This window comes from Topomyia yanbarensis, chromosome 3 (assembly GCF_030247195.1).
Source record: "Topomyia yanbarensis strain Yona2022 chromosome 3, ASM3024719v1, whole genome shotgun sequence".
In the NCBI taxonomy this organism is placed as follows: Eukaryota; Metazoa; Arthropoda; class Insecta; order Diptera; family Culicidae; genus Topomyia; species Topomyia yanbarensis.
In genome coordinates, this window is record NC_080672.1 from 314,891,260 (window position 1) to 314,916,115 (window position 24,856).

A 24,856-nucleotide genomic window follows, 5' to 3' on the forward strand; every position below is an offset into this window, starting at 1 on the left:
ATTTTTATGCGCTATCCAGGCATATAATGTTAGTTCCAGTACCAGAAGAAACTGGAAGTATTCCAGGGCAAACAGAGAAAAAATTGATCCTTTATTCTCTACATCTAGGAAACCCGGAGAAACCCGATGTAAAAAAACAGAATGTCTTTTTTGAATTATCTAAAGAACACATGACATATCTTGCCACAATGCTAACAAAACTCTTGTCGGCACTGGAGATTTTTTCACGGAACATGACAAGCTGTATAAAGTAAGTAGAAATACAATTCAATATTGCCAAGACTGCTAAAAGATTTGTGTGTTTACTTTATATTTCATGAATTTTTCAGCTGACAAGATTTTGTTTTGTTTCCGGACAAGGGTTCACGTGGCGTTTCGGAACTTGAATAAAAGGCTGCGAGTTTCCATATGCAATGTGATTTTGACATGAAGAAATCGATTTAAACGTTGAGGAATTAAAACGTGTTTTAACGTTGGTGACATTTTTCTTGTTACCAGTTATTTAAAAAAATGTGTTTAACTCTGCAATGTGACTATAGTAAAAGCATATAAAGACTGATTCAACCATGTAGTAAAAACACAAACTAACAGACAGAACACCATGAGGGAATTCCCTAAAAAATATCGACTCGGCAATTTTCCCAGAACACTAGCTCCACCTTTTTTTCACGATCCAAACTACTCATTTGCTGGTGGGTTACCCCTCAGGCTTGGGAATAATTTTTCGAGGGATTGCCCTTCCTATAATCATTCTCAGGGATAGACCGTTCCAACATCAAATTATGGTCTTGTCAAACTGCAAATGACGTGAAAACCCAAGATGGTACCAGATAAGGTATAGGCATACGTAAAGCAAGAGCTTTGGTTTTACGATTGGCAAGATCGACATTGCGTAAATACTGATTCACTTCGCAAAAAAGAGGTTGATAAAAACGAAATTAATTAAAACAATGTTTTGAATATAGAAACTAAAGCTTTCAGCCTCTCAAAGCGTTTGCCACCAAAAATATTATTGTACATACATGCATACACCTTATGCAGATTATATTGAATCTGTTTTGCGTTTGTCAAATCTGCCACTATTCTTATTCTTATCCGGACACGCTCTTTTTCCCTTTGGGGCAGACCCTCGTAATTCTTCACTGGTGGTCTATCCCTCATATGATTGTTCATATGCTAGTAGCGCCATAATTGCAAATGTGGCCACAGTCCCTACTACAAATAGATTTAAAATGACCGTTAAAGCGGACGGAGCATTGTTTTCGAGTGTTGTCTGTTAGTCAGTGGTTAAAATAAATGGAAGCAAAAAAAGAATATTTTTATATCGCAATTGTTCTAGGAATCAAATTTAACAGTAAATCCGCCGAAACAAGTAAAGTTGTGAAAACAATGTAAAACAACGTTTTGACTTCCAAAATCTAAAACAGAATGACATCATAAATTTTTGTAAATCGATTTTTTCATTGTTGCATCCTTTAACGACCCCCTTTTTCGATGGAAACATCGTTTTCACAAAGAAATTGATTGTAGTGACAACAAATTTGGTTGTATTTTCATTGTATGTTTTTCAACATATCTGATTCTTTTACGTTGTTTTTATTGGGATGTAACAATTAATTAGTTTTTCGACAATCGTAATCACGGAAAAGTCATTTTTTGGAAAATAACATTTCGATAATCAAAGTTAGCACTGCTCTTGGTAGACGAGGTGCGCTTCGAAGCGCTGTATCCAGCGATGCCACATGTTTTTGTGAAATATCTGTAAAAGAATAATTAAAATGTCTGTGAAAGTCTGTAGACGTAGGTGTAGATTGGAAATGATTGTGAAGGAATCACTCGTATTTGAATACAGTTATTCTAGTGTAATTTTTCTAAGCACTATTACTCTTTTAAAAGTCTGTAGATGTCTGGCTACGTCTGTATACCCGAGCAGAAGAAAATAACTTCAGAATACTAAATTCGGGTATACTGCACCCACTACTTGAGCACCACAATAAGGTATTGAGGAGCCTTGCATAAGAGGTAAAATACCTGAAATAATAACTGAGACATGTACTAGGAATAACTAGTTGATATTGTACGTTTCATTGAAAACGAGCCATTCAATCATTTTGATGCGACGAATTGAATTGGCGCATTTGATAATAAATGCTCAAAAACGTCGAAAAATATGTATTACCCAAGTTTAATGTGTGCTAATTATTTACTTTAACTGAATTTGACAATAAAACTTACTGAAAACTGTTCTTCTAAAGTTTCAGGTTTTCGTATGTTTTATTTACAGTAAGGTTTTTACACTAAATTGTACCACCTTTTATTAAAGTGTCATTCATCCCGTAAGAAATACATTGCGACGAATCGTGCGCCGAATAGCGCTACGAATCTTGCTGCGACGAAAAATAATCGTCGCGTCTCCTTCGGAAAAGCTCGGACATGAGACGAGTTATGACAATACCTCAATAATAACAAAACCTTTTCAACCGTCCAATAACAAAATTCACTGTATTGAGGTATTCACTAAGGTATTGATTTGGTATTTGTAAAAATTACTGGAATACATCAATAATACCAAAATAAAGTATTATACCTCATTGAGGTAATACCTAGCAATAGCAGGTATTGAAAAATGTAGTATTAAATGAGGAATTAATAATCAATTAATAACAGGTTTTGGTATGATACCAGAAAGTAGTATGCTCGGATTATTGGCCAGTTATTTTCTACTGGTCGGGTAGTAGACTATCAAAAGTCTGTAAAATGCTGACATGTCTGTAAATCTGGCATCGCTGGCTGTATCTGTCTGGTTTACTTGACTGCGGCTCTGATCTAAATATCGATGAGTGCAAATCAGGGTTGTTTAATTTCGGAGCAGGTACCCATACCATTTACACGCAGTTGTTCTACAACAGCGCTGCCAGATATGTCGAAGTTTCCAAGTTAAACTATTATTAATAAAATTCAAATTTGAATTCCGATAGACTGATTTAGCATATTAAGAGATTTTCCAATATTGTTCATGGAAGTTACGATGTTATATTGTATATTTTAAAAAGGAACACGAATCTTTTCTAAGCAATTGATTGCTATTATCAAGATTCTGGTTCAAGTGCCTCAACCAGTCCCGGAAATTAGTGTTTCTATTTCTTAATAAAAATCGCTTGAAAATTTCTCACCCGAAAGATTTGACAAGGATGAATCTTCAGTATAAAAACCAGTTAAGAATTTTCCATACGCAGGGAAAACCGTTCATCGTTACATTCACGATTACTTCGGTTAAAGGAAACTAGCGATAGTCCTTTTCAGGTTTCTTTACTAAGGATTTTTTTAAACCCTCGCATCCAGCCCGTTTTTTACGCTTGAAGTTTATATCCGATTTTTACATTCTCAAATTTTAAACTGGATTTTACAATACATACATATGTTCTGTTCTTGCATCTTTCATTTTGATTCCTTATTTAATACTATCTGACAACGCTGTGCTCCGAAAAAAATAACGTCACATATTGTTACAAGTACATAGTGAGTGTTCGGTACGTCGGCGCGGATAAAATCCGGGAAAAAGTGTATTACTTACGATTATTTCGACGTTTTGGTACTGAATCTACTGTTTACAGAACAAGACTGCTTGTCAGCCTTAATTTTTCGGTTTTTTGTATTGAAATCTAATAACTAGATCAGAAACAAAATTTCACGTCATTCGGAAAAATTCGATTTGATGCTTCAATTCGTGATTTAGTGTGTGAGTGTGGGATTTTGAGTTCCACACGCTTTTGACAGCCGGTAAGCAAATCGAAATAAAAGAGTGTCCGTGGCTGTGTTAGTGCAAAAAGCATCAAATTTGCACACAGGCAGTCAACACGAAAGTGTCAAATTTTATCCCAAGGATTTCACTTCAGCAGAATAGACGCTGTGTCGTGGGAAGCATTTTCGTCATTTCCAGTGTTATAAGAACAAGTATCGAAGTGCCCGAAAATGCTGCAGAAAAAGTCGGCCGGTGGAGGATTGTACGATCCGATGATTATTCCACGCGTAAAGCAGGTTTGTAATCAGTCGATTCGGAGAGGGCTTTTTTCATGTGCTGATGGAACCAAAATGGAGTCTGTTGTTGTTTTGAGGTTAGGAGCCTTACATTCATTTTTTGGCTTCCCTCCTTGTCAATCAATATGGTTCCTTGTTTTGAGTCCATTCCGCGGAATAATGTTACCGAAACTATTTTTTTCACTTGCAAACACACTTTTGCTGTTTTTTATGTCCGTAGTACCTAGAGGAAAATGTCCATCAGACGTATGTGGATGTAGGAGTGATGGCCCGTGAACTACAGGATCGCTATCGTGAATATACTAGACGGAAGGCCGTTCCATTCCGGATGTTGGTGGAACAAGCGTACAAAACGGTGCTGCACAGCTATGGATTGGACAGTAACCCGTCCAGCGAAAATGAAGAAGACGGAAACTCGGACCTTGAGGTGATGGAGGATGGCGCAGGCAACAACGCTAACCATATGAATGATACGCTAACCAATATGTACATGAACAACAAGAATAAGGCTTCAAGTGGAACCGGAGCTGCTGGAGGTGGTAACGATGGTGAGGCAATTGATATCAGTAGTGATGAGGACGATGAAGGTGGAAACTCGCGGGATAAGGAGAAAGCCGTCTCAACCACGAGCGATAGGATGAAGTTGATTGAAAGTGAGTTTTAGCATATGGAAATTTATTCAAGATTTGATTAATTGTGCTTAAATTGCAGCTCAAATCGCGTCCAACAAGCATATTACCGTTACAAAAGTGACCCGGGCTGAGAAACCAAGATCCGGAGATGAAGCTGTTGATTCCAGCAACGGAAGCACCAACGGTCCTCGTAAAGCGTCTGAACCGATATTGTTGCAACAAGCCAAGCGCCGCCGATTGGAACAGGGTAACTTAGCTCAGAATTCCGAAATCAGCAACAGTTCTAATCCGTTGCTCCAACACTTGCAACCGGTGGTACATGCTCAACCGCGACCCGTGTCGCAAAACGGGAAGTCTGTTGCACCCAGACAGGAATCGGGACCAAGTCATGCTCGCTCCAAACGGTTCAAAAAAGAAGTTTGCGCTCGTTTCATCGAAACAAACTTTGACGATATTGGTGGAATGGATCGGATTCTGCGGGAGTTGTGTGAGCTTCTGTTACACGTTAAACATCCCGAAGTTTACCGTCATATTGGATTGCCACCCCCGCGTGGATTTTTGCTACATGGACCGCCTGGATCGGGCAAGACTCTGTTGGCCCAAGCAATCGCGGGGGTAAGTACACCCAACTATTATTAGTAAACTATACTAACATTAATCCACCTTTCAGCAACTGAAAATAGGCTTGATTGAAATACCTGCCACAGAACTTGTCGCCGGAGTTTCAGGCGAATCAGAGGAACGCATACGAGAAGTTTTTGAGCAGGCAGCTGTTCTCTCGCCCTGTGTGTTATTCATTGATGAAATCGATGCTATTTCCGCAAATCGCATAAACGCCCAGAAGGACATGGAACGACGCATCGTTGCCCAACTGCTGAGCAGTTTGGATGGCTTGTCCAGGATGGAAGGAGGTGATGGAGTGTTGGTAATTGGTGCCACCAATCGCCCTGATGCGCTAGATCCGGCATTGAGACGTGTCGGTCGCTTTGATCAAGAAATTTCACTTGGAATTCCGGACCGTGAAGCCAGAGCGCAAATTCTGAAGATTATTTGCCGGAACCTTAAGATTCAGCAAACGATTGACTATGATGAGCTAGCTAAACTAACGCCGGGATATGTTGGAGCAGATCTGTTGGCTTTGGCCACCAGGGCAGCTACTACTGCTATCAAAAGGTAGGTTAAAAATAACCTATTTCCGAAAGCCGCTATATTCGATTTAATTTTCAGAATGCTCACAGAACACGAACAGCAGGAGATGATTGCCGAAGCTAGAAGACAAGCTGAAATAGAAGCTTACCGGCGTAAGAAGCAAGCGGAAGTGCTATCGAGAAAGGATGAGGATGATGATGATGTCGCCATTATGGAAGTTGAAGATATACCTCGACCGGCAACAGTTACACAGGGTAATTTGAATGGCGATGTTTCGACAGATGACGTCGTTGCCTTGGAAGATGACATCGAAGAGGTGGTCAACTTAGATGATGATAAAGATGAAGCACCGGAAGCGAAAGAAGCGGAAAAGAAGGAATCCGAAGTTGTAATGAAAGATTCTGAAGTCGAAGTTGAAAAGGTTGATGCGGAAAAATCCTCCGAAGAACCGAATAAAGTGACAGAGGAATCGAAAAAGAATGACGAGGCAAAAGAAGCGGAAATGGCTGTTGCTGAAAAGGAAGCTGACGACAAAAAGGTAGAGGAAACACCGGCTGATTCTGCTGAAGCTAAACCTGCTGAGGTGGAAAAAATGGACGATAGTGAGGCTAAGGAAGCTACCACAGAAGATCCAATAACAAAGGAAGCAGAAAAACAGTCTGATGAAGCTAAACCTGTCGAAATCGATGACGATATCGAGATGGTTGCGGACAGTAGCACTTCCGGGGATAAAGTTGAAACACAGGAAGCGAAATCGACCACCGATATCGTCGAAAAAGCTCCTGCTGAAACCAGTGAGGCTGAGGAGAAAGCTGAGGTAGTTGTAGAGGAGTCAGAAAAAGCGAAGGAAGTTGAAGGAACCGTAGATGAACAAATGGAACCAGAGACAGTTGTGGATGTTCCTTTCCAATTACCTCATGCCGTTCTCACCCTGGACAAGTTGTTAAATTTATTACTGGACCATTCTAGTCCTCTACAGGACGAGGAGCTGTATAACTTATGCATTGAAAGGGACGACTTTATTCAGTCGCTAAAATCTGTTCAACCCTCGGCCAAACGAGAAGGCTTCATAACCGTTCCGGATGTTACATGGAATGATATCGGTTCTCTGGGTGACATTCGTGAGGAATTAAAGCTAGCTATTTTAGCGCCGGTTAAATTTCCGCATCGTTTGAAGCTGTTGGGACTGAACACTCCTTCGGGAGTGCTGCTATGTGGTCCGCCCGGTTGTGGTAAGACCCTTCTGGCGAAAGCTGTGGCTAACGAAGCTGGTATCAATTTTATTTCCGTTAAGGGACCAGAGCTGTTGAATATGGTAAGATTTATAAATTTTATATGCAAATACTTTTCTAAAACTGATGTCAACATAATAATTCATTTTTCCACAGTACGTTGGCGAATCGGAACGCGCCGTTCGTCAATGCTTCCAGCGTGCCCGCAATTCCGCTCCGTGTGTTATCTTCTTCGACGAGTTCGATTCTTTGTGCCCAAAACGATCGGACAGCGGCGAGGGCGGTGCTGGAACCCGTGTCGTAAATCAGTTGCTCACCGAAATGGATGGCATCGAAGATCGTAAGGGAGTGTTCCTGATGGCCGCCACAAATCGACCGGACATTGTTGATCCAGCCGTTCTTCGCCCTGGCCGGTTGGATAAGATCCTGTATGTAGGACTTCCGGCCGAGGTGGATCGGGTGGATATCCTGCGTGCTTTGACCAAGAATCGCACTCAACCCTCTCTGGCGGAGGATGTCGATTTAAGCACTATCGCACGATTAACCGAGGGATACACCGGTGCCGATTTGGCAGGTCTCGTACGACAGGCGTCTTTGCAAACCCTCAAGGATTCAATAGCTGCGTGTAGCAGTGAAGACAACAGCTCAGCCGAAGCGGAAGAACAACTCACAGTCGGACTGGTCCACTTTCAGGCAGCGATACGGAACATCAAACCGTCCGTTAATGAAGAGGTAATAACTGTAACTTGACTTTACAGTGAGTCATTTTTATTATCATTTCCACTTTATAGGACAAGAAGCATTATGAACGGTTGAAGCTGAAGTATGGAACACCAGCAGCGCAATAAGCTGCAGGGAAGCGACATAGAAATTTTAAGGACATGATTTAGCATTTTAGTGATTAAGAATCAAAATACTGAAACAAACCTTACTACTCGTAGTCAGAAAGTTAGAAAAAAGTTAATTTTTTAAATTAACGAGCTAATTCAGATTCGAGATGTAGAAACCAGTTTTTTTCTACTGTCCTCATTAAAACATCCTAGTTTAAAGCAGCACTAAACGATTGGATGAGCCTCAAGCATAAAAATGTATTTAGTGGAAACGATAATTTCTTTTACCAGAACGCAGGCCCATTGATGTATTTTTTGACATTACTATATTACATATAATTTTGTCTTATGAACACAAACGTTTGACAGGAGAAACGCTTTTCTTTTCTCTAAAAAAGACCTTTTGGTATTTCACTAGAAATTCTGCAAAAGATAATTGACAACACTGAAGTACAGGATGCAAAAGTATGTAATGGAATAATACCTTGGAACCTAAATGGCCGTTTTACTACGTGTGAAAGAAATCCTCGGACTGACTGCCAACTGCATTACCATAGCTTGTATACCGATCCAGCTTTCCTGGCATATTCGAGCAATGTCTTCTGCTGGCGGATGAAATCCCTTGCTGGCAATTTCCATCACCAGCGCAAAAGGGATTTTTTCAATGTCGTGTGCGTAATCGATGCTCGAACCTCCCACGGCGTTATTGAGGAAGGATGATGCACTACCACAACGATATTTGACACCACACGCACCTACGATGGCGTCCGCACCGGCTTGAGCCACCTCGTGTTGATGCTTCCAATTTTGTGGCAAGGTTCTGCAATGAAAATGTTGGGTTGGACACAGCAAACCAGATATTTTTACTTGTTTAGTCATTGTTCTTGGTTATTACCGAAGACCACTTCCCTTATTCTTGTTAACAACGAATGAGAGATTCGTTCGAAAGCGATTCGAACGAATAGTAAGCCTATTGGATTTTGCTGTCGTAAACGGGAATAGAAATCCCTTTTGAACGAATCTCCCTTTCGTCGTAAACAAGAATAAAGGTGTACGCAAGGTGCTTAGAGTTCTAAGAATCTGGAGACAGTTACAGCAACATCTCTTTCGAGTAAAGATAGTATTTTTCATAATGATGCACGCACACATTTATTTTTACATTGAGCTTCGTACAATAGAGACGCTGTGAATTCTGTAACGGGGAGGGGACAGTTGGTTAGAACAAAATGTGATATGTTGTGACATTTATGGGAGGGGGAGTAAGCTAGGTCGTTCCGTTTTTACCAAGGAAAAAATGCTTTTAAAAGATTTTGTTACGTAATAGGGGAGGGGAATATAGAGAAATTTAATTAATTTTTGAAAATGTTTGCGTTACGTAATTTATGAATGGTCCTTAGCAAAACTAAGCCGTGGGTCTTTGTTGATATTTACAATATGATAAAAATAAAAGTTAATTCTCAATATGCTTGTCCATCGGGTCTTGTTGACGCAGCTTGCTACTGCGCGTTGAGATCCTCTTCCTTGGCGATGAAACATTATCTGCGTTGTCTGCCGCATCTTGGGGTCATTGAGTACGCTTTCTTTCGCGTTTTCGTGCTCGTCTGTGTCGTCATCGGTACTCCTCTCATGTTGATCACGGTCGGATGTTCTTATTTGTTTTTGCCTTTCTCAATAGAAAGGTATTGCAATTGCTCTGAAAACCGACTTTTTAACGGAGGGCCCAGTGACATATACCATTCGATTCAGTTCGTCGAGCTCGGCAAATGTCCGTGTTTTTTTTACTATGGAGAAGACATTTACGTACTAGCCCTGTACACGTGCTATTAGTAGGTGTCCAAGCTACCACACGGGGTGTACTGGGGGCGAGTCGGGCTCGAATGGTGACGCTGCCATTAATACTGACTAAACTCCATTGGGCTCCGCCATCGTTCCCCCCAGGGACTACCTCTCGGTATTACTTCTGGGGGGATGGCTGTACTTGATGTACTCATTCACTCTCGCTCACGCGTTCATACGTCCTGTATGAGGCTTACTTGGGTGCTCTCTCTATCGCACCTTGATTCACTCTCTAACACTCCACACGAGGCTGACTTTTGTGCTCACCTTTTTCATTCCTTGCTAGGCTTACTTTTGTGCTAGCCTCTACCATACCATGTAAGTCTTTTGTACTCACCCTTAACATACCGTGCGAGACTGACTTGGATGCTCACCCTTTCACTCCTCTGCCACGCTACGAGGCATCGATAGCTAAGTCCCAACATACTACGCTACGACCCTCCCATCTTGGCATGAGGCAGTCCACATATACGCCTATACACGCGCTCTTCTGCCTTGCTTCGGGGTGGCTGGGTTTAACCCTTACGCGGTTGCCAGTCGCTGCGCCAAACCTGCCTCAGCATGGACAGACCATTCACTCCCTTTTTTGCGCTCGGCCTTTTTCGCTCCAACTAACCAATCACTAGTTAGTCGTGTCCGTCGTCTGTTGCTCGGTTCGCCAAATTACCTGAAGCCTACAGGTAATCTGGGTGGTAGCAACCGAGACTGCGTTCCACTTCTCCACCGATTGACACATCCGCTGAATAAGGGTATGAGGGGTTGTGTCCCAGCCACAGACGTCTAGCATTGCTCTTCTTTCGACGTCGAAACGAGGACATACGAACAGTATGTGTTCGGCAGTTTCGTCTACACCTGGGCAGGCTGGGACCTCCGCGTGCCCGAACCTGTGGAGGTACTGTCGGAAACAGCCATGGCCTGACAGGAATTGTGTCAGATGGAAGTGAACTTCCCCATGGGGTCTTCCCACCCAGCTCAATATGTTAGGTATCAGCCGGTGGGTCTACCTACCTTTCGAGGAGTTATCCCACTCACGCTGCCATCTGGCGACCGAGGTCACCCTGGTGCGCTCGCGGGCTCCTCTATTTCCACGTAGCTCGAAGCACTCCTCATCTTCCCGAATGACCAGCCCGACTGGCATCATGCTCGCTATCACGCAGGATGCATCGTGTGATACCGTGCGGTAGGCAGAGATCACTCTGAGGCACATCACACGATAGGTGCTCTCCAGTTTCTGTAGGTAACTGGTTACCCTCTGTGCTCTTGACCAGGACGGGCCGCCGTACCTGAGGATAGATACGGCAACGCCTGCCAGTAACCTACGTCTACTGGAGCACACCTTTGAGCTGTTGGACATCATCGTCGATAGAGCCGCAACAGCAGTTGACGCTCTCTTGCATGTATAGTCGACGTGGCTGCCGAAGGTCAGCTTGTCGTCTATAATAACTTCGAGAGACTTCCGCTGTGAGGTGATCACGACTTCTCCCACATGGATAACTGCATGTTGTGCCGACTTGCGGTTGTTGACGATAACTACCTCCGTCTTATGCTGAGCGAGCTCTAGGCCTCTCGCGCTCATCCATTCCTCCACCGTGTTGATCGCGTGTTCTGCAGTTAGTTCTACTTAAGGGATTGACTCCCCGTAGACCTCTAAGGTTACGTCGTCGGCAAAGCCGACGATCTTGACCCCAGGAGGGAACTTCAGTCTCAGAACCTCGTCATACATGAGGTTCCATAGCACCGGGGCTGACGGAAAGCCAAATTCAACATGTTTAAAACTTGTATCAGGGGGTGGGAGTACGGGTAAAGGGTTTGAGTATGAAAAAAACACTTTTTTTGCGATTTTTTAGAAATTTAACCGAAGCGAATCGAGCAAAACTTTTGAAAAATTATCTCGAAGATTACGGATCAAGTTGTAAACTTGGGGCTAATATTCGACTCTCATTTAACTTGGAAACCTCAAATCAACGCATTATGTAGAAAAATTTATTACAGCTCTCGTCAGTCTTAGGGAAATTACTCCTTTTCACATACGAAAGAAGCTGGCACAAACTCTCCTGGTTCCCCTATTTCAATACTGCGATGTTATTTTTTCCACTCCAAATACTACACTATTTAGAAAACTGGAGGTAGCATTTAACTCGGCTACTAGATATGTTCATAATCTATCAAAGAAAGACCATATATCACAATTCAGCAGGTCAATTTTACGATGTACCTTCCAAAACTATCTGAAATATAGACACTGTACAACAATGTTCAAAATTCTACACGAAGGACCGCCTTATCTGACCACTATTTTTACAAAATGCAGATCAACTCGCGTCAATAATATAGTAGTATCCAGAATAAATTCAAACTATCTGAGAAATTCTTTTCGAATACGTGCTATCAATCTTTGGAATAGTCTCCCTACAACTATTAAATCCAATATCTCCTTAACTCGTTTCAAAATCGACGCATTTAAATTTTACTCATCCCTCAGCTAAGATCTACGTAGTTAGGCAATAGTGCATACTTGGAGAACAGTGATGTTACTTGCACAATTGTTAGGTTAAGTTGTTTAATAAATAAATAAATAAATAAAAGACTCAACGTAGGGGTTACACACTAAGCCAGCCAAAAGTTGTTCGGTAATTTCTTTTGACGACTACCACAGTAAAGTGATATTTTTACGGAGCTTTCAGCGAATTATTTAAAAAATTACGATAAAGTTTTCATTTTTTTACGATTTTCAGTAATTTTTCGAATAATTTGCTGAAACCCGCAATATTTTTCACTGAATTTATCAGCACTTTTGTTTTTTTCGGTATATAAACATTATCCAGTAAAAAACTGACTGATTGTTCGGCAAAATTGTACCAACATTACCGAACCTCGTCAAAAACTTACAAAACAGGTACAGCAAATCATCTGTCAAATCGAGGAAACTACTGACTGACCAGTATTTTTTGACGTTTGGATAGAACGGATTGCGGAGAGTTCGGTAACCGAATTGTTTTACTGAATTGATTACCGAACGGTTTGCTGTTCAAAAACCCAGTAAAATTTTACTGTACCCAGTAATTTAAATTAAGTGTGTAGGTATTTTTTACATAGAATGTATATGCAAAGATTGAAATAAATCGGTTCAGTAGTCTTTGAATGGCAGTTAACACTGCAAGTCGTGTTTTTTCAAAGACGTTCTACGAAAAGCTTCACCTCCGACTCGCTTGTTGATATTTTTGCATAGAAAAATTACAGCATGTTAATGAAATGAAATATTATAATGTACAAGTTTTAATTAATTCGCTTCACTGAAATTTCTAAAAAAATCGCAAAGTGTTTACTTTATACTGAAACCCTTACCCCGCCCGCCTTGAGTCGTATAGGCCTTAAAACCTTTGAAGTCTAGAAGCTTTTTCGTATCCATAAACTCTCGATGCACAAGATATTTCACAAATTTGAAATAAAAACCATTTTTTCTGCAAAAATCTTTTGGAATGCTCGTTGTTTCCATGGGTAGGAAGCATAGATTCGGCAATGCTTTACTTATTTTGTCCGCGTATTCGGTTCAAATGATAGAAAACATTATGTTACGCAATGAATGTTTAATTGTGATTCCTATAATACATTACATTTTCTCATATTTGCTCTAAATATTGTGAATTAATTTTTTAAAATAAATCAATCTATCCGCTCCATATACCCATTATATGCAACTGTCATTTTTGCCTGCCCAACGGCTCACCAATACATATGCGCTCTGCAAACACCCTATTGTTCAGTTGAGAGAACTTGAGCAACCGAAACTGAGCATAGTGAGTACCAACAACAGTGACAAGGGAGAGTGAGAAAAAAATTGACGGGGGACGCAGACAGCCAAGTCAAGTGATAAAACTATGATAATTCTTGAGTTTTTTTTTTCAAAAAGACATATCTGCAATGAGTTACTTTCTTTGTTTACCCAAGCAACACAGTATGTTGATAAGCTGTTTTTACAACACCAATGTCACACATTAATTTGTGAAAATATTACTGAAGCAAGCGTTATTCAACTGTTATGCAATTAAAAAAGCGCAAGAGGTGGAGCTTAAAGGCAACATGTTCATTTGTTCCGAATGATGTACCAAGAATCATAATAACAACAAAGATTGTTGCAATAATGCTAGCGATTGCTTTGAAAACAACTTTGTCGAAATGAAATGAAACTTTATGTGTTTCATGAAATTGTTATGCAAACAAAGTATAAATATTATGTTCACATTCAAATAAGACAATATCATTAATGTGGGTGAAAATGTTTAACCAACAAAATTGAATCGAGTAATTTTTGAAAATACTTTGATATTTTTAAAGGGCCTTAAAACAACGTTGATATAAACTCAATAAATTTTGTACTTATTTTGTGAATAATTTATCGTACGCAAAGAACTGTGCTCAAATATGCTTTTTTCAAGAGTAATCAAAAATTTGAAGCATATTAATGATGAAAATTTTGGGTTCCGATCAAAAAATCTATGCATATTAACTGTTCGTCAGCAACTTTTATCGAGAAAGAATTCATTCTATCAATAAATATGGCGGTTGTTTTTATTTCTACTATGTTACAAACTGAAGTTGAGTAAAAGTTTTATAAGTGTATCCGGAATCAAATTTGCTGACAAGTTGAATAATAATGTTATCTACAGTTTACGCGATGATGCTTGCAACAAAATTGTTTTAGCTGTGCAGTAGAGTCACAAACACGTTGCAAAAAACATCAATAATATGTGTCAAAGTTGATTGTTTCAGAAAACATAAGCACCACAAATAAATAACTAAGATGTAACGTGCAGCAGCTGTGTTTCACACATGCAACAGTCATGTTTTTTGCAATTCTGTTGTCATTGCAATGCAACATATAACTTTTGTTGTTTTTCTAGAACATGTTGCAAGTGCTGCTTGGGTACTTTCTCTTTCGATTTTTACGGCGTCACTATAACACTTTTCACTTATTTTACAGTACAGATCGAAAGACGGTGGTTTTAACTAGCATATTATGCAAAGAGTTGAGGGATAAATGTACAGTGACCGAATTATTAACAGAAGAGAAAGTAAACAAAGCAGAGCTTAAAAAAATTGATATCCCTGCGTGAACTTGAAAGAAAACGAAATTCAATTCATGCCCGCTGCGATGAATGAAATTTTTGGTTCGTTTCCCTCGTCATTCGTTCTCCCGACGCAGCGCATTCAGGTTCGGACATGTACGGTTTCAGAAGCAAACTGAATTTTGTTACTATGCTAGTTGTGAGAAAGATCATTGAGCAGATATAGATAACGCAGTTCACTTATGTTCGAAAATGTAGAAGATTATATCTTCTGCCTTCAAACTGTGCCCATAATAACAAATGAATGCTTTGATTGGTGATTTCCTCTGTACTCAAGCATTCGATTCTGCATGAAATTTCAGTCAGTTGGATAGTGAATGAACGAGGGAGGCGGCTTATCTGAGTGTCGGATTCGGTAAATGCAAGCAGAAATAGGTAATTGATTTTGAAATTTCGTAGCACTGAAACAAAGAGAGTAATTCTTTGCAGTTATGTCTTTTTCAAAAAAAACGTTCAAGAATTTCTCTTTCCTTTTTGTCTACCACGCAAATTCAACAAGCGTAGTTTTTATCCACTAAATAATCACCATATACGATTCAATCACTAGCCAGTGTTTATTGACCCTTAAATTCGATCGAAATCAGTAACATTACAGAGAACAGACATATAAGCTAGAACAAACTTTCTAGAAAAACCTGTGTAAACATTTAAATGAAAATACGTTGAAAATCACCATCGCATACAGGTTCGCATGCGTGAGTCACCATTGTATGCAAGTTTACATACAAGTCCCGTATAGCGATTGCTGGCCGATCGCAGCGCCGACCAGTGGTATGTTGCTACTTGGTGTTGTCATTTCAAAGCGACAGTTTAATTTCTTACACAAGTTGACAACTTTACTTGGATGTCAGATTTCAGTGGTCAAACTGGCGAAAAACATTGTTTTCGCAAAGGCACTGACGTAGTATCACTTCTCAGTGGTATGACTGACACTATATATTGCTGTCACAGTGTGAGAACTTATACGGAAAGAGAGTCGAATATGAGTACTTGCGACCGTGTAGGAAGGTTTTCTGTCTACGGTTACCGAATGCAGCACTGCTTGGCCACATTGGCCACCATCATCGGTTCCGGAAGCCCCGGCGGAAGTATCCAAATACAGAATAACAGTCACATCGGTTTCTTGGAGATGTCTAGACCGATTCAACCAAACTTAGTCTCCAATAAAAGGTGTTGCGTCCACGTGAACGGCTATTAAATTTCATCCCGGTCCGACTTCCGGTCCCGGAGCTACGGATTGTGGCGTGCGATCACATAGCAAATTCCGATTCAAACCAATACTCCGATGAAACTAAAAAAGTAAAAATATCGCTAAAATCCCAAGCAACCAGAAGTTCGCATAATACCTAAAAAGCACACTTTAAAGTTCACATCAAGTTCTAAGCGAACTTTTAAGCTGCTTAAGCTTGAATGGAACTTGAAAGCTGCTTTAGCCGCTATTAGAACATAAAAGGTTTTTCAAAATTACTTAAAACGAGAAGCTTATGCAGTTCCCTTATATGAACTTTCGGTTGCTTGGGATATCTCTCCAACTATTAGATTCGCAGTTCTAGCCACACCAAACTTTCGTTGACTGCATTGACCATCATAGACAGTTCCGGAAGTGCTCGCTAAAAAGCGGCCATCTTTCAAAATTAAAAAAAAATCACATCAGTTTCTCGGAAATGGTTGTGCCGATTTTCACAAACTTAGTACTAAAATGATAGCTATAATGAAGTCTATAAAATTTCATACGGATCACTTATATGGTTCCGGAAATATAAACCAAACCGTCCGTTCAAATATGAAATTCCCATATAATTTTTTTCAAAGGGACTCCATGAAATTTCAGAAATCGAATTCGTATTTTTGATGCCAAACATCTTTAAAATGCATGTTATCGTCAAGATTTTATGTTATCTCGAAAAATTGTTTTTTTTTATAAAAATCGACTCTTTGGGACTTTTTGCACCTTTTTGACATTGAAAATATCTTACTGCACTATCTGGGGCAGGGTGTCATACTAAAATCTAAAACGACGTCACGTTTTTGCGTTACTATTTTGAACGTTAATAACCTTGTTAATTATGAACGGATTTCCGTCTGTTTATCACCAAACAATTCGGAATTAACTGAAATTATGTTTTATTGCTATACTGTTTTTGTATTTCAATAGCACATTATTGAAAAACAAGCAAAAATGAATAGATCTCGGAAAACGTGAAAACTCCCATACACCAGTCAATCTGTCCACGGCAGAGCCGTCAATAGGGAACACCTAAGCAACTCAATCAGATACGGGAGGCTATTTATAGAGGTACCGCGTGTTCGTTTACGTCGCTCTTTGCTCGATTTTCGCACGAGCAGCACATGCACAATAATGTCCGGACGATGCGATAAGTGGGGCGTAGCAGTGATGACATGGCAAACTTTGTATAGAAGAACTCACTCCTGTATGCAGTTTCAAATCGCACAGCAAGGTGAAGAGCACACAATAACTTTGAGTCGTGCATAGGGGAAGATGGGGTAAAACGCACCCCTGGGGCGAATTACACCCCTTGCTTATATCGAAAACTGCTGAAAATTTCTAGAAAAGGGTGACACTACTCCGAAGTCCGTCACAGTAAACATACACTCAGTGGCGGCGCGAGGTGTTTTGCCGCTCGGGGCCAAAAATTAAATTTGCCGCCTCTTCAATAATGAATTTTTAAGAGTTCGATTATTTTCCACCTATTCATATGAAACAAATATGATAAAAGTATTAGAAAATGTCTGCATAAAAATCTTCACACTTCTTCACATTTTATTGTCAATATTTTGTTATTAATATTCATTGTAAAACCATCACTTGTTTATATATTATTAAATTTTTAAATCGTATCTTTCTTACTTTCGCTTCATGCAAAAGTTTTACCCTTTTTGTCTATAATTGTTGAAAAATTGAGTTTGTTACCGTTTTTCAGTTGATATCTTTTGGAGATAAATAATCAAAATCACAGTTTACCGTATACGTTTCGATTGACCCCCCCCCCCCCAGCGGCAGCAAGGCTCGTGAGGGAATAATTCTGAGGATGGCTGAAATTAAATGGGGAAGTAAGCTGAAACGTAAACGGTAAACTGTGGTTTTGATTAATTATCACCGAAAAATATCAACTGAAAAATGGTAACATTCATGAACGGTGACTAAAACCTGGAAACAAAAATTGAGTTTGGAAGCTGCATTGTATAAATATTTCCGGCTTATCATTTCACATCACAAATGCAGTTTTGTGATAATCTATTAAATTTACCCGAAAGAAAAAAAAAGATTTTCAATTGAATGAAAACATTAACTTTACAATCAGAAACCTGTTCCTGAGCACTCTCAGTAAGTATTTCAATTTATGACACACTGAAACGATATATGAAGACAAACATCAGACGGGAACGTATCAGGAATCAGAATATACTGGCTTAAATGAGACGTTCCCCGTATGTAGTCAGGGATTTAAACTGTCTTCGACTACCTTTTCCATTTTTGATTCATAGCAAAAAAAATCGTGATTTTCGGGACCTTCAGCGCTAAAAACTTTTCTGCCCGGTCATTTTTAACCGATTTTCAATTTCTGTGTTCTGGAAAGAACGAGAAATGACCTTCCCAACAGTATGTGTTATGTTCTTTAAAATACTCTGATCATAACTGGCGCCATTCTCCATTTTCTACTGTGCTGCCGCGTATTGAACGCAGAATTCTTCTCTACAAACCGAGTAATCGATAACCTACTTCCTTCAACATCCAAGCTTCATGATTGTATAGAGCAACATGGAGTATCAGTGATTTGAATAAATTAAGTTTTGGGCGCATTCTTAGGCTATTGGTTTTTAGCTGACTACGCAAACCATGCTCGCAGCAACAACGTGCCTTTTTCCTTTGTGGCTAAAAGCGTTATCATATGTAACTAGTATTTGAAGAAGCAGCAGAGGACGAAGGCGGTATGGCAACGGATCTTGGAGAATGCGCAGAAGACGATAAAATGCCGGCCCCTGATCTTCAAGAAGTCAAAGAGAAGATCGGTCGGCTGAAAAACAACAAACCTGCCGGTATAGATCAACTACCCAGCGAGCTATTAAAATACGGTGGTGAAACACTGGCTAGAGCGCTGCACTGGGAAATCGCCAATATTTGGGAGGAGGAGATTCTTCCGGAGAAGAGGATGCAGGGTGTTGTTTGCCCAATCTGCAAAAAGGGTGACAAGTTGGATTGCTGCAACTGCCGCGCGATCACACTACTTAGCGCCACCTACAAGGTCCTGTCCCAAATTCTTTGCCGTCGATTGTCACAATTTGCAAGGGAGTTCTTGGTGCACTCCCAAGCGGGATTCATGGGTTCCCGTGCCACCACGGACCAAATATTCGCAATTCGGCAGGTTCTGCAGAAGTGCCGCGAATGCAACGTGCCCACACATCATTTGTTCATTGATTTCAAATCGGCGTATGACACCATCGATCGAGATCAGCTATGGCAGATAATGCACGAGTACGGTTTTCCGGATAAGCTAACGGGATTAGTCAAAGCGACGATGGATCGGGTGATGTGCGTTGTTCGAGTATCAGGGACACTCTCGAGTCCCTTTGAATCTCGAAGAGGGTTAAGGCAAGGTGATGGTCTATCGTGTCTGCTGTTCAACGTTGTGTTAGAAGGTGTAATAAGGAGAGCGGGGATAAACACGAGTGGTACGATATTCAGGAAGTCCGTCCAGCTTCTTGGCTTCGCCCACGACATTGACATAATGGCACGAAAATTTGAGGCGATGTCGGAAACGTACATCAGACTGAAGGCTAAAGCCAGCAGCATTGGATTTGCCATCAATGTTTCGAAGACAAAATACATGGAGGAAGAGGTTCTAGAGACGACACTGTTAACCTCCCATCCCGAGTTCTGTTGACGGTGACGGATTCGAGATGGTCGACGAATTCGTGTATTTGGGCTAACTGGTAACCACCGACAATGATACCATCAGAGAAATTCAGAGATAGATCTTGGCGGGAAATCTTGCCTACTTTGGACTCCGGAGGACACTCCGGTCGAACAAAATCTACAAGACGCTGATTAGACCGGTGGTCCTCTACGGAAGACGGAACGTAACGCAGACGAATGAACCATGAGTTGCATCAGCTGCTGGAAGAACCATCCATCGCGCATATCGCAAAAATAGGACGTTTGCGGTGGGCTGAACACATCGTAAGAATGTCGGACGACGATCCGGTGAAGATAGTTCTTGAAGGCGACGCTACAAGAACAAGAAGACGGGGCGCACAGCGAGCACGGTGGATCGACCAGATAGAGGACGACCTGCGGACCCTTCGAAGACTGTGAGGCTGGCGACAAGCAGCAATGGACCGAGTGAAGTGGAGACGGCTTCTGCATACAGAAAGAGACAACAAGGCCTGAACGGTAAGGTAAGTATTTGAAGATATGTATATGAATTCGTTGTACCGCACCCCACCGATTTCCACCTCGAAACCAAAATGACTACTACGTTCTCTACCAGCTAGCATGTACCTTGTCTTGTCAGAGTTTATTGTGAGTCCGATTCTTACAGCTGCCCTTTTAAAAGGTAACAATGTTTCTTGCAATGCTCTGCGATCAATCAATGATGTCGAAATCGTTCGCGAAGTCAAGAAGCACGTGAGATCTCGTGATGACGGTTCCGTTCCTATGCACATCAGATCTTCGTAACGCTTGATTTTATCCTATCCAGCATTATACGAATCAGCTTAATCAGTTTTGTCGGGATACCACGCTCAAGCATTATCTGCCACAGTTCGTTTTGTTTTACTGTGTCGTATGCCGCCTTGAATACACAGATGGTGAGTCCGCAAATTGTTTTCCCGGAATATATCCAGAATTTGTTGCTGGGTAAACATTTGGTCCGTCGTTAACTGTCCTTCTCGAAACCCGCTTTGATATTCGTCGACAAAGCATTCAGCCAACGGGCGCAGTCTACCCAACAGAACACGAGAAACTACCTTGTAGGCAGCATTGAGGATCATTATGCTTCGGAAGTTCACAGCCCTTCTCCAAGATTGAGCATATTGTAGGCTCCTTTGTTACCGGAAATTAAACACCACTTATATTTTTATATTTCACCGTTTATTATTGTTCGTTAAAATCTATGCCCAAGTAAATTGCGTTGCGACTGTCCCGTTCGGCATCCTACTTTTCACTGCTCGCTTTCCATGGCGAGTTGTACCTTCTGCTCATTCTCTCTCTCTCTCTCGCATCCATAGATAGCTCTCTTCAGAATGTGTTCGTTACACGCAAAAGTATATTTAGTCAAAACCCTACAATCCCCCCTAGCTTTTATAGAATTAGTATGATATATAATCTTTGTGTCGAGCTGGTTCAGCTCTGGAACGCGTTGTCTTCCTTGGGACACATTCATGGGAGTTTGAGGTTGATACGTCAGGTGGGTTTTCCAACTTCTTTAAATGTGTAACATTACGACGAAACTCCTTTCCTGTAGAGTTTGATCGTATGGTTGTGTCGCTTCCCTGTTTGCGAACAACGTCAAATTCTTCTGGTGCAAATATTGTCTCGAGCTTATTATCCCTCCTCATACGTTTAGCTACTACACGATCCCCTATTTCGATGCCACTTCCTTGAGCATTTCTCTTATTATCGGTGTACAATTTCCCCTTCTGCTTGTTCATTCTATCACGGTCTCTAATTTCCTCATCTTCTAGTCTCATTGGTGGCACTAGTGGCAGTTTGTTCCTAATCTTTCTACCGAACATCAATTCTGCTGGTGACTTTCCAGTTGTAGAATGGTTGGTAGAATGGTAAGTTAGAAGATATTGTCTCATCTCTTCCCTCCAATCTTTTCCTAGTTCTTGCGCAATCCTCAATCGTTTCAATAATGACCTATTCTGCCGTTCTACCTCCCCATTCATAGCTGGCCAGTAAGGGATAGTATTCACCAATTTTATGCCATTAACATCACAATATTCTCGAAATTCATCACAGTTTTCAGTTAGTTGGGGTCCATTATCAACACGCAATGTCAGTGGAAGTCCAAATCTGGAGAAGATTGTTGTCAATTCAGATATTGTGGCAGCTGCTGTAGTTGAGCTCATCTCGCAAACTTCCATATATCTACTGTAGTAATCTATCACTACAAGTAGATGCTCTCCTTCCGGGAGAGGACCAAGGAAATCAGCTGCAAGATCCATCCACGGTTGATTTGGTAATTCTTTTCGAATAAGTGGTTCTGGTGGATTTGGAGCTGACACTAGAGTACACCCTTTGCATTGTTTGACAAAAGACTCAACTTGTACGTCGATTTTAGGCCACCAAACATTTGCTCTTAAATGTGCTTTCATCATACGCATACCTGGGTGCCCTTCGTGAGCCAATTTCAAAACGTGTGCACGTAAACTTTTGGGTACAATAATTCGATCCACTCGCAGTAGAACATCACCTATGGTGCATAATTCATTTGAAATAACTTTGAACACCAGCGGCAAATCATCCAAATTTCCTTTTTCCAAACAGCTTTTGATCTCCATGATTTCCGTGTCCTTACGACTTTCTTCTACAATTTCTTCCCATTTTAGTGCCGCGGAAGTTGCAGCAAAAACAGCAATTTCACGAATGACAATTTCTTCATTTGGATCGAACGGAATAGCGTTTACCGTACACAATCGAGAAAGTGCGTCAGCTATGTTTTTATGCCCGGGAATATGTACTATTTTATATTCAAATGCCTGCAATCGCAGAACCCATCTTTCGATTCGAGCGCACGGTTTCGATTTTGGTGTAAATAGATATTGTAGAGCTTTGCAATCTGTCAGAAGGTCAAACTTTCTACCATATAGATACATATGAAAACGTTCTACACTCCACACTAACGCTAATGCTTCCTTCTCGGTCTGACAATACCGGGACTCCGTTTCTGTTAATGATTTGGATGAAAAACATATCACACGTGAATCTCCATGTTGATTTGTTTGTAACAGCACAGCCCCCAAACCGACAGGACTTGCATCTGCCATGACACTAGTTTGATCCTTGGCATCGAAAAACCCCAACTGAGTCACTGCTGCCATTGAATTCTTAATTAATTCAAAAGCATCTATTTGTACTTGGCCCCACACGAATTTTGTGTCCTTTTTTGTCAATTCTCTTAATGGTTCTGAAATCGTAGCCAGATTGGGAATGAACTTATTCATGTAATTCGCTAGTCCCATGAAGCTTCTTACTTCTGATTCCGTCGTCGGTGACCGAAATGACAAGAGAGCGTCAACTTTCGCGCGAGACGGACTAATCCCTTGCTCTTAAATTTGATGGCCTAAAAACTCCAGCTCCTTCACACCTATCAAGCATTTTTCAGTATTCAATTCCACACCTCTATTTTTCAGAATTTTTAAGACCTACAATAACAATAACACATAATATACCATATCAAGTGAAATATTATTTCTCTCTAAGAGATCAGTATGCATGACATGAACTATAAAACTAAACACTTTATTTTACCTTTTCCAGATTTTCATCATGAATATCCTTCGTTTCACCCTCCACGATAATATCATCTAAATAATAAAAAGTTCCCTCGCATCCTGATAGTAATTCTTCCATTATCCGCTGGAAGATCTCAGGAGCCGTCACTAACCCAAATGGCAGTCGTTTGAAACGAAAAAGGCCACGACTTGTTATGAACGTCGTAATATCTCTCGATTCCGGTGCTAACTCGACCTGATGAAATGCTTCGCGGATATCTAATTTGCTCCAAATCTTTCCTTTGCCCAGTCGAGCTATGTATTCCTCTACAACGGGCATTGGGAAACGCTCTCGTACCACAGCCTCATTGACACGTCTCAAATCTAAACAAAGTCTAGGTTCTCCGGATGCTTTCCCAACAACAACTAGTGGTGACACCCACGTAGTTGGTCCTTGTTTTACTTCAATGATATCTCGTAACAGTAGTTGTTCGAGTTTCCTATTAACTGCATCTTCCATTGGAATAGGCACTCGGCGCAGTGGTTGAAAAACTGGTTTATATTCTGGATTCATATGAATGCGTGCCTGTACACCTGATATCTTATTAAATGCAGCAAGTGATTTGTCAACAACTTTATTAACTTCTATACCGATCTTCAATACACCAAGCTGTTTTGCAGTGAAGTCTCCCAACAGGTCTTTCTGTCCACCATCGACTACAAAAAATTCTGCAATCACTTGTCTCTTTCCGATGGCAATTTCCGCTTGAAAAGTTCCAACAATTTTCAAAGCTTTGTCGCTTCCATATCCTTTCAGGATTTTGGCTGAACCTTTAGTTGAGCTAATGATGTTTACTTTCTCATGCTTCAAAACTTCCCATGTTTTCACTGTAATGAGATTAGCATCCGCGCCTGAGTCAACCAGCATACTTACTCTTATGCCGCCAATCATAGTGGGCAGTACATTAATATCGTTTCCTCCATAAAACGCATAATATACCTTGTCTTCTACTGAAACGTTCCTCTCGGGAACATTATTAATTTGTTCTACTTTTGGTGGTTCGACATTGTATGCTCTTTTCAAATTTGACGCTACGGGCATTGTCCCTCTACGTTTAGAACCTTGTTTTAGACACACTGCTTCAAAATGTCCCAGCTGTTGGCACCTACGACATGTGCGACCTCTTGCCGGACAATCCATCGACCTTGCAATGTGCCCGTCCTTACCACAAGAAAAACAAGTGTTCGGGCGAAAATCCTTTCCAGTTTTGCTAAGAGCTGGTCGTCTTTGGTCAAATCTGTACGGATTGTACACAGGAACAGGGTTTGGCGCCTGGCTTCTCCTGGTATATCTAACATCGTAGACTGCTTTGTCGCGCACAGAATCGGTAGTATCCTTTAAATCTTTTAACTGTTGTTCTGTAGCCTCGATTGTAGCGGCAAGCTCTTCAATCTCTCTCAATGATCTGTCTCGTTTCAAAATACTTTTTTTCAGCGCATCTGAATAGCAATTTTCAACCACAACATCGATGAGATAAATCTCCTTCAAAATC

General features: G+C 40.8%; 2 protein-coding genes across 3 annotated transcripts in view; one reads left to right on the plus strand and one right to left on the minus strand.

Annotated features, from left to right (window-relative positions):
- Positions 1–3,511: 3,511 nt before the first annotated feature.
- On the plus strand, positions 3,512–8,378 carry LOC131688596 (nuclear valosin-containing protein-like). Of its 2 annotated transcripts, XM_058972953.1 has the most exons (8): positions 3,512–3,780; positions 3,900–4,038; positions 4,259–4,691; positions 4,750–5,285; positions 5,341–5,843; positions 5,898–7,134; positions 7,208–7,783; positions 7,843–8,378. In XM_058972953.1, the coding sequence occupies exons 2-8, from the start codon at positions 3,973–3,975 to the stop codon at positions 7,897–7,899; spliced, it is 3,408 nt and encodes a 1,135-aa protein (XP_058828936.1). In that variant the 5' UTR covers positions 3,512–3,780; positions 3,900–3,972; the 3' UTR covers positions 7,900–8,378. The 2 variants fall into 2 exon arrangements, with proteins under 2 accessions (XP_058828936.1, XP_058828935.1); XM_058972952.1 differs by having other exon boundaries at positions 3,512–4,038.
- LOC131688598 (carboxypeptidase B1-like) overlaps positions 8,369–24,856 on the minus strand; it is a 30,220-nt gene continuing 13,732 nt past the window's right edge. Inside the window, exon 3 of the mRNA XM_058972954.1 lies at positions 8,369–8,701. Coding sequence (XP_058828937.1) covers positions 8,374–8,701 — 328 coding nt within the window. The 3' untranslated portion in view covers positions 8,369–8,373. The remainder of the gene's footprint in view (positions 8,702–24,856) is intronic.